Consider the following 14,081-nt stretch of genomic DNA (forward strand, 5'->3'; position numbering starts at 1 on the left):
GTTCAACCTAATTATATCCACTAATTGGCTATGTTTTTCAAGTCAATTTTAGCCTGGACGACACCATTTTCAGTTTAAATGACAAAACCTAAATTTCTATCTATATATAAATCTTAACATCTACATACTTATGCTCACTGTCTTCATAAGCGAAAAAAGGCCGGTTATCTGTGTATTTATTGCTTGTTTCGCCTCCGAAGTTACTTTAATTTTAAAGTGCTTTCGAAGTTCAATTATAAAAAGTTAAAAAGCTTAAAAATTATAGTTTTAAGCCCAATATACACTTCGTACTATTTGCATAATTTCAAACAAAAAAATAATTAACTTGGCAATTGTGATAATGGCAATGTCTTGCTTGTGATAATTAAATGTAAATTGGCAATCTTTGACGTTTAATTGGTAAAAGCTTTAGATCAATTTAAGCTAACAGTTTACATACTTTAAAAAAATATATAACACTACAGTACGTTTCTATATCTCATTTTAAAGAAACAATTTAAAAAAGCCTAAATATAATTTATTTATTTATTGATTTCTGGTATTTGTAATAACTTATGATTGAGAAGAACGTAACTTGCAATAAGAAATTAATTTCGAATTTGTTTGAATATGAATTAAAGCTTGATAATTTTTTTTTATTTTTGAGTTTTACATTTCTCGAAAGCCATTATCGTTCAATTCACAATATATAAAACTAAAAATAAAATTCTACGTCAAATTTCGTTCTTTAACATTGAGGTCGCGAATTGTAAATTACATCAAATGCAGTTTTCAAAATCTTTATTAAACAGGCGATTTTAGTCAAATTATAGAAACAAAATAATTAAAACATATTTTTGAACAACCTGTTCAAATTAAAATTGAATATTTTTCAGGCAAAGGGGCAGTAACAATAAATTCGATTGTTCAAAAACGTACTGTTTCATGAAATTAAATTAAACAAATTTAAATTTTCTACTTGTTCGATTGAAATTGATAAATTTGATCATATGTATGTATTGAAAAAGTATTTTACGATCGTCCTAATTTGCCATAATCGTAAGTTTTTCATAGTTCGTTTTTAACAATTTTTTTGTTTAAAAAAATATTTTCCCGCCAAATCCTTCATTTTTAAAATGCATCCGTATGAATGGTTAATGAAAATTGTGTTGTAAAATGAAAGAAGCAAGCATTTCCCTCAAGTTTTTGATAGGTCGCCAGTTGGTTTTTTTTAAACTTTTTGAACACACGTTGAGTCTATATTTCAAAATTTAACTTTAAAATAAATATTATTTATTTCAGAATTTTTATATATTTCATTTACCACGCTGCCTATGTGTGTTTTATATGTTTTCGTATTGATCGGAAAAAACCTATAGCTATAATATTACAAATAATTGCGTATTGTAAAAAGAGAGGATTATTTTAAGCTTAACAGCTTAGTAATTTAAATTCGAGTAAAATTTTTGAAGATTCGTGTATAAAAAGTTTGCAAAAAGGTTTTTTTCAACGAGGAATCTTGTTACAAATCTTAGCACATCTCTTGAAATATCAAGTGAAAATTTTATATTTGTTTCTCTAACAACACCATTGGCTTTTAGTGAGAAAAGGGTTAATAACGATAAATGAGACGCAGATCAAATTGTAGCATATCCACAGATAAAACGGCGACACCGGCATTTTCGAAAAAAAGTCACTTCCACTCGTAAAATTCCAATACCGTCCAAATCGACATTCACTTTCAATCATCACTTACACATTTCCGTCGTTCACAAGACCGCGTATCTCAGGATATTGTCAGATTTCTCAATTGTGTTCAAATTTCAATCATTTGTCGGCTTACCTGTCCGTTTTTTGACACGGGGGTTGGAGTTGGTGTTGGTCGTAACTTTGGTCGCAGCCGCCGCGGCGAGCAACGCCGTCAAGGTGATGGCAATCTGCATGCTCCCACTGACTGTAAACACTGGCACTGTTCTCGCCCAGGGCCGACTTGGGACTGTAATACTTTCACAGGTTGGCTCAGGGTCTAACGGGGAGTGGTGGTTCCAGGGGGGTGGGAGTGCTTCCTCGGGGGTGGGGGCGGCCCTTCAAGGTCGAATCAACCGCCTCCTCCCAGCCGGGGGTTGACACCCACGCAACCCTGTCTCTCCACCATTAACATCACTCGCCCCTCGCAACAAAGTTGATGCGTTCAAGTCTTTTGGCCTACTTAGACGATTTAAATACACTGACAGGCAAAAAATTCCACCCACTTGTAATATAACTTGATTTATATATATTTTTACATATTAATCAATGTTTCACGTTTTTTGAGTTTTTTCGTCGTGTAATCTATTTGATTCTCGGCGACAAATGAAATGGCCACGGAGAGCTTTAGTGAAGGTATACTTCAATTAAACTTATTAAATTCACTAGTTTCGTGGTCCGCTTGACCAATTAATATCTTTCAATTAATTAAGGTTTTTAGTTGAGATAAAAAAGTCAGTGTCACGAAAAATGGCAAAAAGGAGGGAAAATTCAAAAGGTGGGGTTGAGATGGTAAGTTAGTGTCCGAGTGGATCGAGGTCACGATAGCTCGAGTGGTAGAGCAGCGGCGTATCTAGCCGAAGATCGTGGGTTCGAATCCCGCTCTTGACACTGACTTTTTTATCTCAACTGAAAATCTTAATTAATTGAAAGGTTAAAAAAAAGTAAATTGCTAAGGAAAATGCAAAAACAAAAGACGGACAGATAAACTTTTTTGAATTTTGTTTTAGATTTTTAATATCGCTTATTTCCTCCTCTTGCCTTAATTACATCTCGAAGACGCCTCGGCATACTTTCCAGTCGGGAAATGTCTCTTTATTGGAGGTTAGCTCATTCTTCACGGAGAGTCCTTTCAAAATCGTAGAGTGTATCAGGAAGTGATGGACGTGCTCTTATTCGTCTTTTGAGGTTATCCCATAAATGTTCGATGGGGTTCAAGTCTGGAGAACGGGCTGGCCAGGTTGAGACCCTGACGTTATGCTGTTGAAGGTACTTTTGTACTATGCGAGCGACATGTGGACGGGCATTCGCTGATTTCGTCGAGGATAAGGCAACGTGATGTTCCAAAATTTCAACCGCATAGCGAATGGCCGTCAAAGACCCTCCGCGAACAACAACCAACTCTGTGAGACTCTCCATTGAAATTCCCACCCAGACCATCACTGAGCTACGTTGGAAAGGTTGGCTCCGGGAAAAGTTACAGGATTCGTAGCGTTCATTACGCCTTCTATACATTCTTTTACACCCATCTGTAGATCGTAGAGCAAATCTACATTCATCTGTAAAAAGTAGAGCAGACCAATCGTCCTAAGACCAATGGCTGTGTTCTCGAGCAAATGCGAGCCGTACAACTCTGTGTATTCTGTTCAATTCTGGTCCTCTTACGGGGCGAAAAGCTACAGTCCATACTGATTTAATCTTCTTCGACCAGGGCCTTCAGAAGTTTGGACACCTCGAACTTCCTGGAGCTGATGAAACGCTTAAACAACAGTAAGCTGCTGGTTTCGCAAAATTCTCAAAGTCAAAAAACGGTTATCCTGTAGTTCTGTTACCCTAGGGCGTCCACAACCAAGCCTTCTATGGTAGAATCCAGTTTCTCGAAAACATAGCACATAGCATAAACAAATATTTATTGGTAAAAACAATGAGACAAATTAATGGCAGAATTTTCTTTTATCGAGAAAAAAAACAAAACAATTGGGTGGAATTTTTGCCTGTCAATGTACATACTAAACTTTTTTTTAAACCTTGATGTTCATTTTGAGAGATCAACCAAGGTCTACACAGTTTTATTTAATCTGCTTAAAGAGCACGAACCAGGAATGATAAAAATTGCAAAATTTTGTTATGTTGTCTTGACTTTCGGTAAGAATTCTTCCTATACGTGTCGTAATGAACGTTGCATTGTTGATTGTAAAATTTAGTGGTTACAATTTCGTTGCACAAGGAAGTTCACCTGCCATTAGATGACCCTTAGTGGCTTAAGTTGGCTAGAACAACTTCCGTCCGTACTTTCTTCCTGATCAATGACGGCCATTCTAAACATTGGATTCTGCTTCAATGACTACTTCTCATTATTTTCCACACCATAACTCCATCGTGGCCTGAAGTTTGAGATTATTGTTCATCCGATGATAAATCAGAAAATTAGTCTTACATTAATTCATTAAATTAAAAAAAAACCGCACAATAAAACAAAAAGACTTTTCATTTTGTAACAAAGCAACAAAAAGGTTATAATTTCTCTGGTTTAAATATTAACTCCCCTTGTCAGCAGTCGGTACACCTTCTTTGTAAACTAAAATCAAATGAATGTAAATAAAATGAACAAAATAGTTGAAGAAAAATAACTTATTATTATTATATTAATAACTGCAATTATCAATTTAAGAAGGGACGTGGGTGACCACAACGGTGGCTTTGACACTGCGCGCATCACTCTAAGGTGTAGGTGCCGAGAGTTGAACTCTGCTGTTGCAAACCTTTGCCAAAATGCATAAATTTCATTTTAAGATAATATAATTTTTATGAACAAACCTATTTTGCATAGTTATCCTGTTTTATGTGACCTACTTATACACAATAACAAGGTCAACAAGTATATATATTTGTTATCGTGTATATGTGCTACAAGTATTAGTGTGTACCCACTCCGAAGATGCGATAAATAAGGGAAAAATAAGTTAAACAATGAGAAAGCAAGAAAGAACAAAAAGACAGATCGATAGATTGAAAGCTAGGAGTGAGAAAAGAGAGAGAGAGAGAGAAGGAGAGGCGTAAAGTGGGATAGAGAGAAAGAGAGAGAGAGAAAATGAATATAATTTTATTTACAATTATCGGAAATTTAAGCCACGAACGGCTCTCTTACCTTACTTAAATTGTGTGAAAGAGAGAGAGAGAGAGAGAGAGAGAGAGAGAGAGAGAGAGAGAGAGAGTGAGAGAGAGAGAGCATGAGAGAGGAAGGGGAAGGAGAGTGTTCGTGTATTGGGACTAATTTGAACCTATGTGTGTGTGTGTGTGTGTGTGTGTGTGTGTGTGTTTGTGATTCTACCGAATACAAAAACTAACGGAATATAAAAATTAACTGATATAGAACTTGTGTCAAGTAGTTTGATTAGTTTTGATATGATACACTTACAAAGTGAAAATTGATTTCTTTTTACTATCTACATTAATTTACTAATATTATTGAGGAAAGTTAAACATTTATAATTAAATTTTGTTCATGTTCATTAATAATACGCTCATTAATTATTGTTTTGTATAATCATGTCATAACTCCAGATGTCAAAAATTGAATTTATAAATCATATTTTCCTTACATACAACCTGCCAAACCTTCAACGTATGTAAAAAAATGTTCATCATTACTATATCTATACTTAAAAGCCAATCAATTAGGTTTTATTATAATTAATGTTAATTACATGTCACTCTGAATGCTCGAATATTTCATTATAGGAGGTAAGGTAAGATTTGGCGAATATCACATTTGACAGTCTCGTTTATACGAGCTTTACAATAATAAAAATTCAACCTTGGCAAATAAACAAAAATGACCTATTCGATTTTTCGCAATGCTGAATAAAAAGCTTCGTGCGGATACTAAACAAATCAAAATAGCAAACGTGACACATTCGTTATTTTGTAACATTTCGGTTCAAGAAAATAGACTAGCGAAACATTCATTCTATACTTTCGTAGAAAANCGCGTGCGCGTGCGTGTGTGTTAAAAAAGTTATTTTTTAGTTTATTTTTACTTTTTCTTAAAAATTATTGTTATTTATTATTTAGTTAAAAAAATACATATGTAAGCGCGTCCCTTCTCTTTTGGGCCCAACCCTGAATTTGGAGAACCGAAAACAAGGTCCCAGAGGTTTTCTTATGATCGGACCTGACTACAATACTTTAATTTATTGATCAGGCACTTTTAATATGTTCCATTCAAATATTCAATTCAAACCAAAATAAATACGAGACCAAAATATTAATTAAATTTAAATCTTTTATTACAATTTATTTAAAAAAAATTACAATTCTTTTATTAATTATTACGATATTTTTAATTTAAAGAATATTTTATTCTATAATAAAACTTATTTTAGAATCTACAATCATTAATTTTAAAATCGAATTTAATTCTCGTTTTGTAAAGAAAAGTAAAAGTAAAGGAAATTATTATTATTGTTATTATATTAATTTTTGACCACCAATTAGAAAATACAATTAATATTTCAACATAACTTTTAAAATCGAATGTTATCTCTTTTAGTTTTCTTTATAAAAAATATATTTTTTGTTACAACCCTTTTTTAAATTAAAATACAATTATTATTTTTAGTTTTTTGACGTCAAAATATAAAATTTACTCACTTGAACTGTGTGCACACCAAATTTTTCTTAATTACAATAAAACTGCTCTTAACCCATGGAGGACAGAAAGGGAATTGTTTTTTGATTGAAAAAAATAGCCCTTTCCTAGCCCCTACTCCTTTCACTGTCAAATCTGTGTGGAGGGGCATGGCGGTACATTCAAATCGAAACGTTACACATATATGATGTCTTGCAGTTTGGTCTTTTCCGATGATTGTGGTCTGTTTATGTTATTATCTGACTGATGTATTTCGACATTTCACCGTCTTTGGTGATTTGCCTAGCATTACTTTGTTCATAAATTTATTGTACCATTTTTTTTTATAGATAAAAGCTTAGAGAAAAGGGAAGAGGTTAAATATTTGTTTGGTCTAGTATTACAGAAATCATAGAATCATTCGGAAGATATTAATAAAGCTTAGTTCTTTAAGTTATATCGATCACCCAACCAACAAGAATAGGCAGGAATACAAGACGTTTAATATCCTATCATAAAAATTAAAAAAAAAGTTAAACTTCTTCAATGAACTAGTGCAAAAACGCGTACTAAAACCCAAATAAAACGAGAAAATATAGTTCCCATATCATTTTGATTTTAATACAAAAAGAAAAGAATATTAGATTAAGCGCAAATAAGCGACCTACAGTGGAGAAAGGTCTCAAAAGGAAAGGCAAAGTCAACAGGCAAGTCATAAAAAATAAAACCTTCAACGATGTCAGAAATAACAGTAATGAAGTACTTAAAATGAAACTGGTTCATTGGCTTCATTATGGCTACGAAGAATAAATTATTGAACTAATGTTTTTTTAATACGATTTTCTAATGTCAAATTCGCGAATTCGCACAAATGGGATAAAAAATTTAAAAAAAAAATGCATTTTCACAAATTGGAATGTTTGCGATTTCCAGTTGCAAAAAAGAAAAAACAGACCTGTGCTTTATTGTACAACCATCATTCTTTATAATCCATTTATGTCAAGAACATAGACCGACCGTGATCAGTAGGACAGATGCAATCTCATTTATCATGACTGATCGATCATTTCTCAAGTTCACAACATTATTAATCCCGAGACAGGCAAAAATCTCGACATTGTGATAATAGTGGCAGAGAAAAATAACCATCGTGTTAACGCAACAATAAATAAAATTAAAATATATTCAAATTTATACAAAAATATCGATTATTATATCAATTAAAAATTATGCAAACTGTGCTAGGAATGTTAGTGATGTAATTATATGTACCTTACAAATAAATTTTGGGAATTTTACGCTAAGGTCATCATGAGCTTTATCGTCCTTTCTTCATTTCATTTATTTTTCATTTGCTACTTTTCCTCTTTTTTTTATTCATTGCGCGACCTTAGCGGTCATTCGAGCAGACCTTATCTGATTACTGACTATTTCAGTAATGTTCTTGTAAATATATGCAGAATATTTTATACACAACGTGAGAATGTGATGATCATGACCTTGTTCTCATAATTTTCTTCTATTTCCTTCGCTTATTTGCACTTTTTCTATAGATTAGAATTTATAGAATATGGAATAGAATTTTCTTGTACATCTTAATTTTTTTAGCATAATTGGTTTTGAAATCTTTTCAGAGGATCTTCGGAAGAGGTCAAAACAGAGAAAACTTCCTTACGGTTTTCGCCGAGCTTTCGACAGTTTTATACTGTCATCTTCAGGGCCTGTTTTTATTATCATATAAACAAACAATTAAAACATGAAAAAACAATAATTACAACAAAATTGAATATTTTACTTTAAACCTTAATACGGAATTAAACAACATGGTGTTTTGGGGTTAAGTATTACCTACCTACGTAAGTACCTAAGTACCTTAATAGAATCCCTATTAAGGTTTAAAGCAAGATATTCAATTTTGTTGTAATTATTGTTTTTTCATGTTTTAATTGTTTGTTTATATGATAATAAAAACAGGCCCTGAAGATGACAGTATAAAACTGTCGAAAGCTCGGCGAAAACCGTAAGGAAGTTTTCTCTGTTTTGACCTCTTCCGAAGATCCTCTGAAAAGACTTCTTGTATCCAGCAGGTCGATAATCTAGTTCATCGTTACATACATGGTTTTGGTTTAGTTTAATGAAAAGGTGGTTTCAATGCTGGTAGCTGATATAAAGCTTGTAATACCACTTAACCGTCGGTGTTTTTATCTCGTATCTGTCATTAGTTTCAGTCCTGCAGTTGTGTACAAGATGTGTAATATTTGAACGAGTTTTTTAAAATATAAGATGATTAATGTCCAACAGATGATTTATTACGTATATCAAACCAGTAATCTAAAAGTTAAAAGTTGTTTTTTCCCCCCAGTGATTATTTCAGCCCTTGCCCGTGAAGTTTATTCGGTGGAGGGCGCGAAAGTGAATTGGGTAACTAGTCCGAATATTTCGCCGAGATCGATTTCTTTCGAGTTGCATAATGACAGGGAATTTACAACGTTACAATAACCTCAGCCGGGCGACTCCATGGAATTCTGTACATGTATATCAATTACAGATGAGGTTTCGGCCAGAAAAGCCCCGAAGACCACCGTTGAGAAACCGATCTGGATTACGTGATACTGGGCATAAATTGGACCTACTATTTTTGTCTAATAGAGCATTCACCATGATCCATATTGGTAATTAAATTTTTATACTTTCTTATCATTGAAAGGTAATTAAATATAAAACGTGAAAATTATAACACTAATTATTTGTCCAATTAAATTAACAAAACCATAAAATCAAGAGAAAAGAAAACGTCAGTAATAAATTTTCTTACCAATATATTTAGTTATAACCCTTTTTCCTTAAACCTACTTTTACCCTAAAAGTCACAACATTGATTATTATTACAGTTTATTTCATTTTCTCATTTTTTCTCTGGAATTTCGATACCGGGCGAAAATTAATTTATATCACCAGTGAAAAGCATTGAACAACAGAATCCTCAAAGAAACTACAATTGTAAGAAGGTTTTTGATGTATTCTTATAAAAAGAGTATTAAATCTAAAGCCATTATATTTCGTGGTCCGATTGACCAAATAACTTCTTTCACTTAATTAATCTTTATGTAAGGTATTTGTTGAAATGAAAAAGCTAGTGTCACGAGCGGGATTCGAACCTTCAACCTTTTAAATCTAAACTTCTATCCCAGCCAGAAAAATTTGATTTGTAAATCTTCCACATTTTTATATTTTTTAGTTTATAGAACCAGGAAAAAATTATCCCTACTGATATTAGAATGTACGAACTATTATTACTTATTGTTATTCCTTGTTCAATTAATTAAGGTTTTTAGTTGAGATAAAAAAGTTAGTGTCACGAGCGGAATTCGAACTCACGACCTTCGGCTAGATACGCCACAGCTCTACCACTTGAGCTATCGCATCTTGAGCATTTGTCGTCCAGAATCAAATAGATTACACGACATTTGAAAAATGGCAAAAAGGAGGGAAAATTCGAGAGGTGGAGTTGAGATGGGAAGTTAGTGTCCGAGTGGATCGAGGTCACGATAGTTCAAGTAGTAGAGGCGTATCTAGCCGAAGGTCGTGGGTTCGAATCCCGCTCGTCTCACTGACTTTTTTATCTCAACTAAAAACCTTAATTAATTGAAAGATATTAATTGGTCAAGCGGACCACGAAAACAAGTGAATTGTTATTAATGCTTAATTTCGCTTTATAAAGCAACGCTTATAGTTTTAATTTAAATTAAATTTAATAATTAACTATAATAAACTATTTATTATATGTTACTTGATCACAATAATTTGTTAAATTAATAAAGTAATTTAGTAAAATTGCTAGTTAAAATACCTATATTGTTCAATCTAAATCTATCAAATTTAACAGCAAATTACTTCTTTCTCCTCTTGGTTTTAACTAGGAATGGTAATCTTTAATCTACATATCGATATATCGGTTTTCTGATATATGGAAAAATATACATCGGCTTCACCTTGAATATCGTGAAAAATATAGTATGACAGATATATAGATATATTTAATTTCAGGTACTTTACGACTTTTTTATAATATTTATATGAACTAGCCCAACTGGAAGAAAAGAACGATATTAGTAACGGTAAAAATGTACTCATGATCATGAATATTATATAATTCTTATTAAGTAGTAATAAAAAAGATATAAAATAAAATAGGTTTAGGTTATAAAAATTAAGGTTTTTAAGCCTTTCGAGCATGTTTTACAAGTTGCTACTTGTTTTCTTTTTCCGGTGCATTAAAATATTTCTAAACAATACTGTTTTACTTTTTCCCGGGGAAAGTGCCATCATAAAAACATATTTGAAAATTGTGCGCAGAAACGTAGATGACAGATGCGATGCTGACGCAGAAGGCAGAATGGTAAGTTAGGTTTACCAGATTTTATCGATGTCTCATACCAGACGGCAGTCTCTAATCAAATTTGACCCACTGACAGGATATTTTTTAAATTATCCAATAATAAATTTTAAAAAATGTATAGTCAATTTTTCGTAAATTTTTTTTTTCATAAATAAAAAGGAATAAATCCATACATTTCAACAAACATATCAATATATTTCATGTATTTAAGTCAAATATATCGATAAAAATATACTCGATATATGTAGGAATATATCGATAAATATAAAATATCGATATAGCTTATCAACCCCATTTTAACTAGCCATATCACTGGAAAGTGTCCTTTTTAGATGGCTCGGTTGATTTTTTCTTGAACAGATAACGTTTTTAAAAAAACTAATAAACAAAAAAAAACAATGTATTTACTACTTTTAAATTGGTTTTAAATTTTTACAGCTTTTGGGAAACATTGGTTGTCAGGATTCTTCAAAGCCAGAACAACTTTGAATTTTTAAAAAAGATCTTATACATTTCTACTCATTGTTTAAAAAAATACCAAAGCTATAGTACGGAATGTGAAATGAAACATCTTAATTTTATTTTTATTATCATTTTAAATAAATAATTGGTTTGTTAATTTTAATAACAACTCTGTATTTTGTATACAAATAGGTCATTGTTAACAATGTCACGTGATAAATATAAAACATCAATAAGGACAAACATAAAATTACAAAACCTTCTAATGGAACGGGAACTGATTGAACTAAATTTTTTGGTATGATATTGATGGGTCTCGGTTTTAGTTAGTCAACCGTTCCACTTTTACCAATAGGTATTCTATATGTTTAAGAACAACAAACAGGAACTCACTGTTGTCAGAAAGACACATCAACATCATCCCAAGAAATTCAGAGAACCGACTACACCAAAACAGCAAATTAAAATACTTAAAAATAAAACGAAATAAAGATATTTCATTTTACATTCTGTGCCTACAAATACATTAAAAAATGTAAAAAATTTAAATTGGAATAAAAATTGTGAATACATATTTTTATGTTGTATGTACTATATATAGAGTGTCCCGTGAAAATGTTATTTTAGGAGATGATCTTAGGTTTTAAGTGCTTATTTTTCAACGCCTATTCTCAATAGTATTCGAGGTATTTAACTTTTCGGGCTACTTCATCCTTTCACAACTTTATTTCATTAAAATTAATTATGCTACAGACTTTTCATCTCAACTAAAAACCTTAATTAATTGTAATGTATTAATTGGTCAAGCGGACCACGAAATTAGCGAATTTATTTCATTAAGTTATAAAGTTTCACGCATCTCATAAAATGATAATTCTGTAAATTTCATTGTAGCGGTAGTACGAGCATTCCAACCCTTCCGAGATTCATTTTTTTAGTTACAAAGCCAAGCAAAAAAAATACCAAATTATTTATAAAATAAAAATTTATCGTTGAGTATGGTATCGGCCTTCAATGATAAATAATAAAGCTAGGAGATCAGGGTAGCCATGAAGGTAAAAACCAACTTGTTTTCTGATACTGCCAAAAGCTCGACGTCAGAAAACAAGTTTTTTTTAACTTCATGGCTTCATCCCTGATCTCCTAGTTTTATTATAAAGTACGAGTTGCTAAAGTTCTTGTCCCATAAATTTGACATGTAGGATAACCTCTTGAAGTATTGACGTCTGTTCACGGGCCACCCTTTATATGCATCTAAGTCCTGTTTAGACAAGAAGATAAATAGTTTTTAAAAATTTATAATTCAGCAGATATATAATTTCTAAATATTTCAAGCCCAACTTTGTGACGCTCGGAGTTCGTAAAGAAACGCCTCCACTTCGTACATTCTCCGATAAAGCCGGCTGTTAGAATTAGGTTAAAGAAACGAGTCGACTTTTAGCGCATGTTTCACATATTTGCAATAACGGAAATGTGGGTGAAACGTGGGGGACAATTTTCCAAAATGGGAAATGCCCTGCCGAATGCCATTCACTCAGTTTATTAAATAACTCAGCTTATTTCTATCTCTCTCTCTTCCAATTAAATTACACGCTTTAATAAAAAAGTAACAGTTAAAATAACTGGTTCGGCACAACCCGCGTTCTTTTCAAAGTGCATGATCAAACCTATTGCATAACCCGGTTTCCCGTTCTAATCAAATGTCTCGGATAGGCTGACACGTTGATTTTTTCGCTAATTTACTTTTCACGTGATTATAATAATAAATACAGCGTACGGCTGAGAAAAATGGTTTTGGATTATGCTTTATTTTTCTAAAAATTACGCAGTGAAAATTTTTCTTAGCGATATGATAATTTAAACATAAATAAAGACATTTGAATGATGAGTTGTCTTTCTTATATTTTCCCTAAACAGATACCGATTTTTATGAATGAAGTACCGTTAAATGCAAAATTGTATGCAAATGTGATTTTTAATGAGGGGTACGCCCACGGAAGTACAGTAAATAAACCCCCTCTAAAAAGTTCATAAATATCTTGCAAACTGATCAATATAATTTAAAGTTCCAGAATTATTTCAAAATGAGACTTCCAGTCATTAAAATTTCTTGATAAAGAAGATATCCCTCAAGTTTATTTATGTTTGAGAGGTCTTTTATAGTCTTTTATAAATGTTTTGACAAGTTGGATTTGATGGCCACCGAAGAACTTCTATTAAGTGATGAATGTATAGACCAGAGGGGATTCTTTCGGTCGAAGAATATTGAATAAACAATGAAGTATGGCGAGTTACTACTGCAGTAAATTGACTGTCATACCAATTACGATCATGTCACATTGGTATTTTTATTACCGTTTGAACTGCTTTCTGTAAAATTTATTTCCTAAATGTTTTACAATCTATGAAATGTATGAAAAGAATATTCGGTAATTTGGCCAAAAGTTGCAATGTTAGATGTTCATTTCTAGCCATATTTAAATCTTCATCTCCATTTCTAATTCACTTCAACTCTTTCTCTCTCTCTCTCTCTCTCTCTTTCTCTCTCTTTTTCTTTCCCCCTTTCTCTCTTTTCTCTATTTCTCTCTCTCTTTTTTTTCTTTCACACACTTTTTCTAACTCTATTTATCTATCTAACTATGTTTGTTTTTAGCTATGTATATCTCTATTTTTACACATTTCCATTTCTAACTTTCTCCAACTTTATCAATATTCTCTCTCTCTCCCCTCTCTCACTCAAGAATTTGACAGAATTCCGCGACATTAAATAAAACTATTCATTCATTCTCCTCCCACTCTCCTCTCTCTCTCTCTCTCTCTCTCTCTCCCTCTCTCTCTCTCTCACTTTCTCTCTCCCTTTTTTCT

At 32.2% G+C, this 14,081-nt stretch overlaps 1 protein-coding gene across 1 annotated transcript in view; it reads right to left on the reverse strand.

Moving 5' to 3' along the window:
• LOC106661563 (laccase-5) overlaps positions 1-1,973 on the reverse strand; it is an 84,984-nt gene extending 83,011 nt beyond the window's left edge. The window contains exon 1 of the mRNA XM_014385058.2: positions 1,823-1,973. Coding sequence (XP_014240544.1) covers positions 1,823-1,922 — 100 coding nt within the window. The 5' untranslated portion in view covers positions 1,923-1,973. The remainder of the gene's footprint in view (positions 1-1,822) is intronic.
• Positions 1,974-14,081: the final 12,108 nt, after the last annotated feature.

This window comes from Cimex lectularius, unplaced genomic scaffold, assembly GCF_000648675.2.
Source record: "Cimex lectularius strain Harlan isolate CLEC.00 unplaced genomic scaffold, Clec_2.1 scaffold255, whole genome shotgun sequence".
Taxonomy (NCBI): Eukaryota; Metazoa; Arthropoda; class Insecta; order Hemiptera; family Cimicidae; genus Cimex; species Cimex lectularius.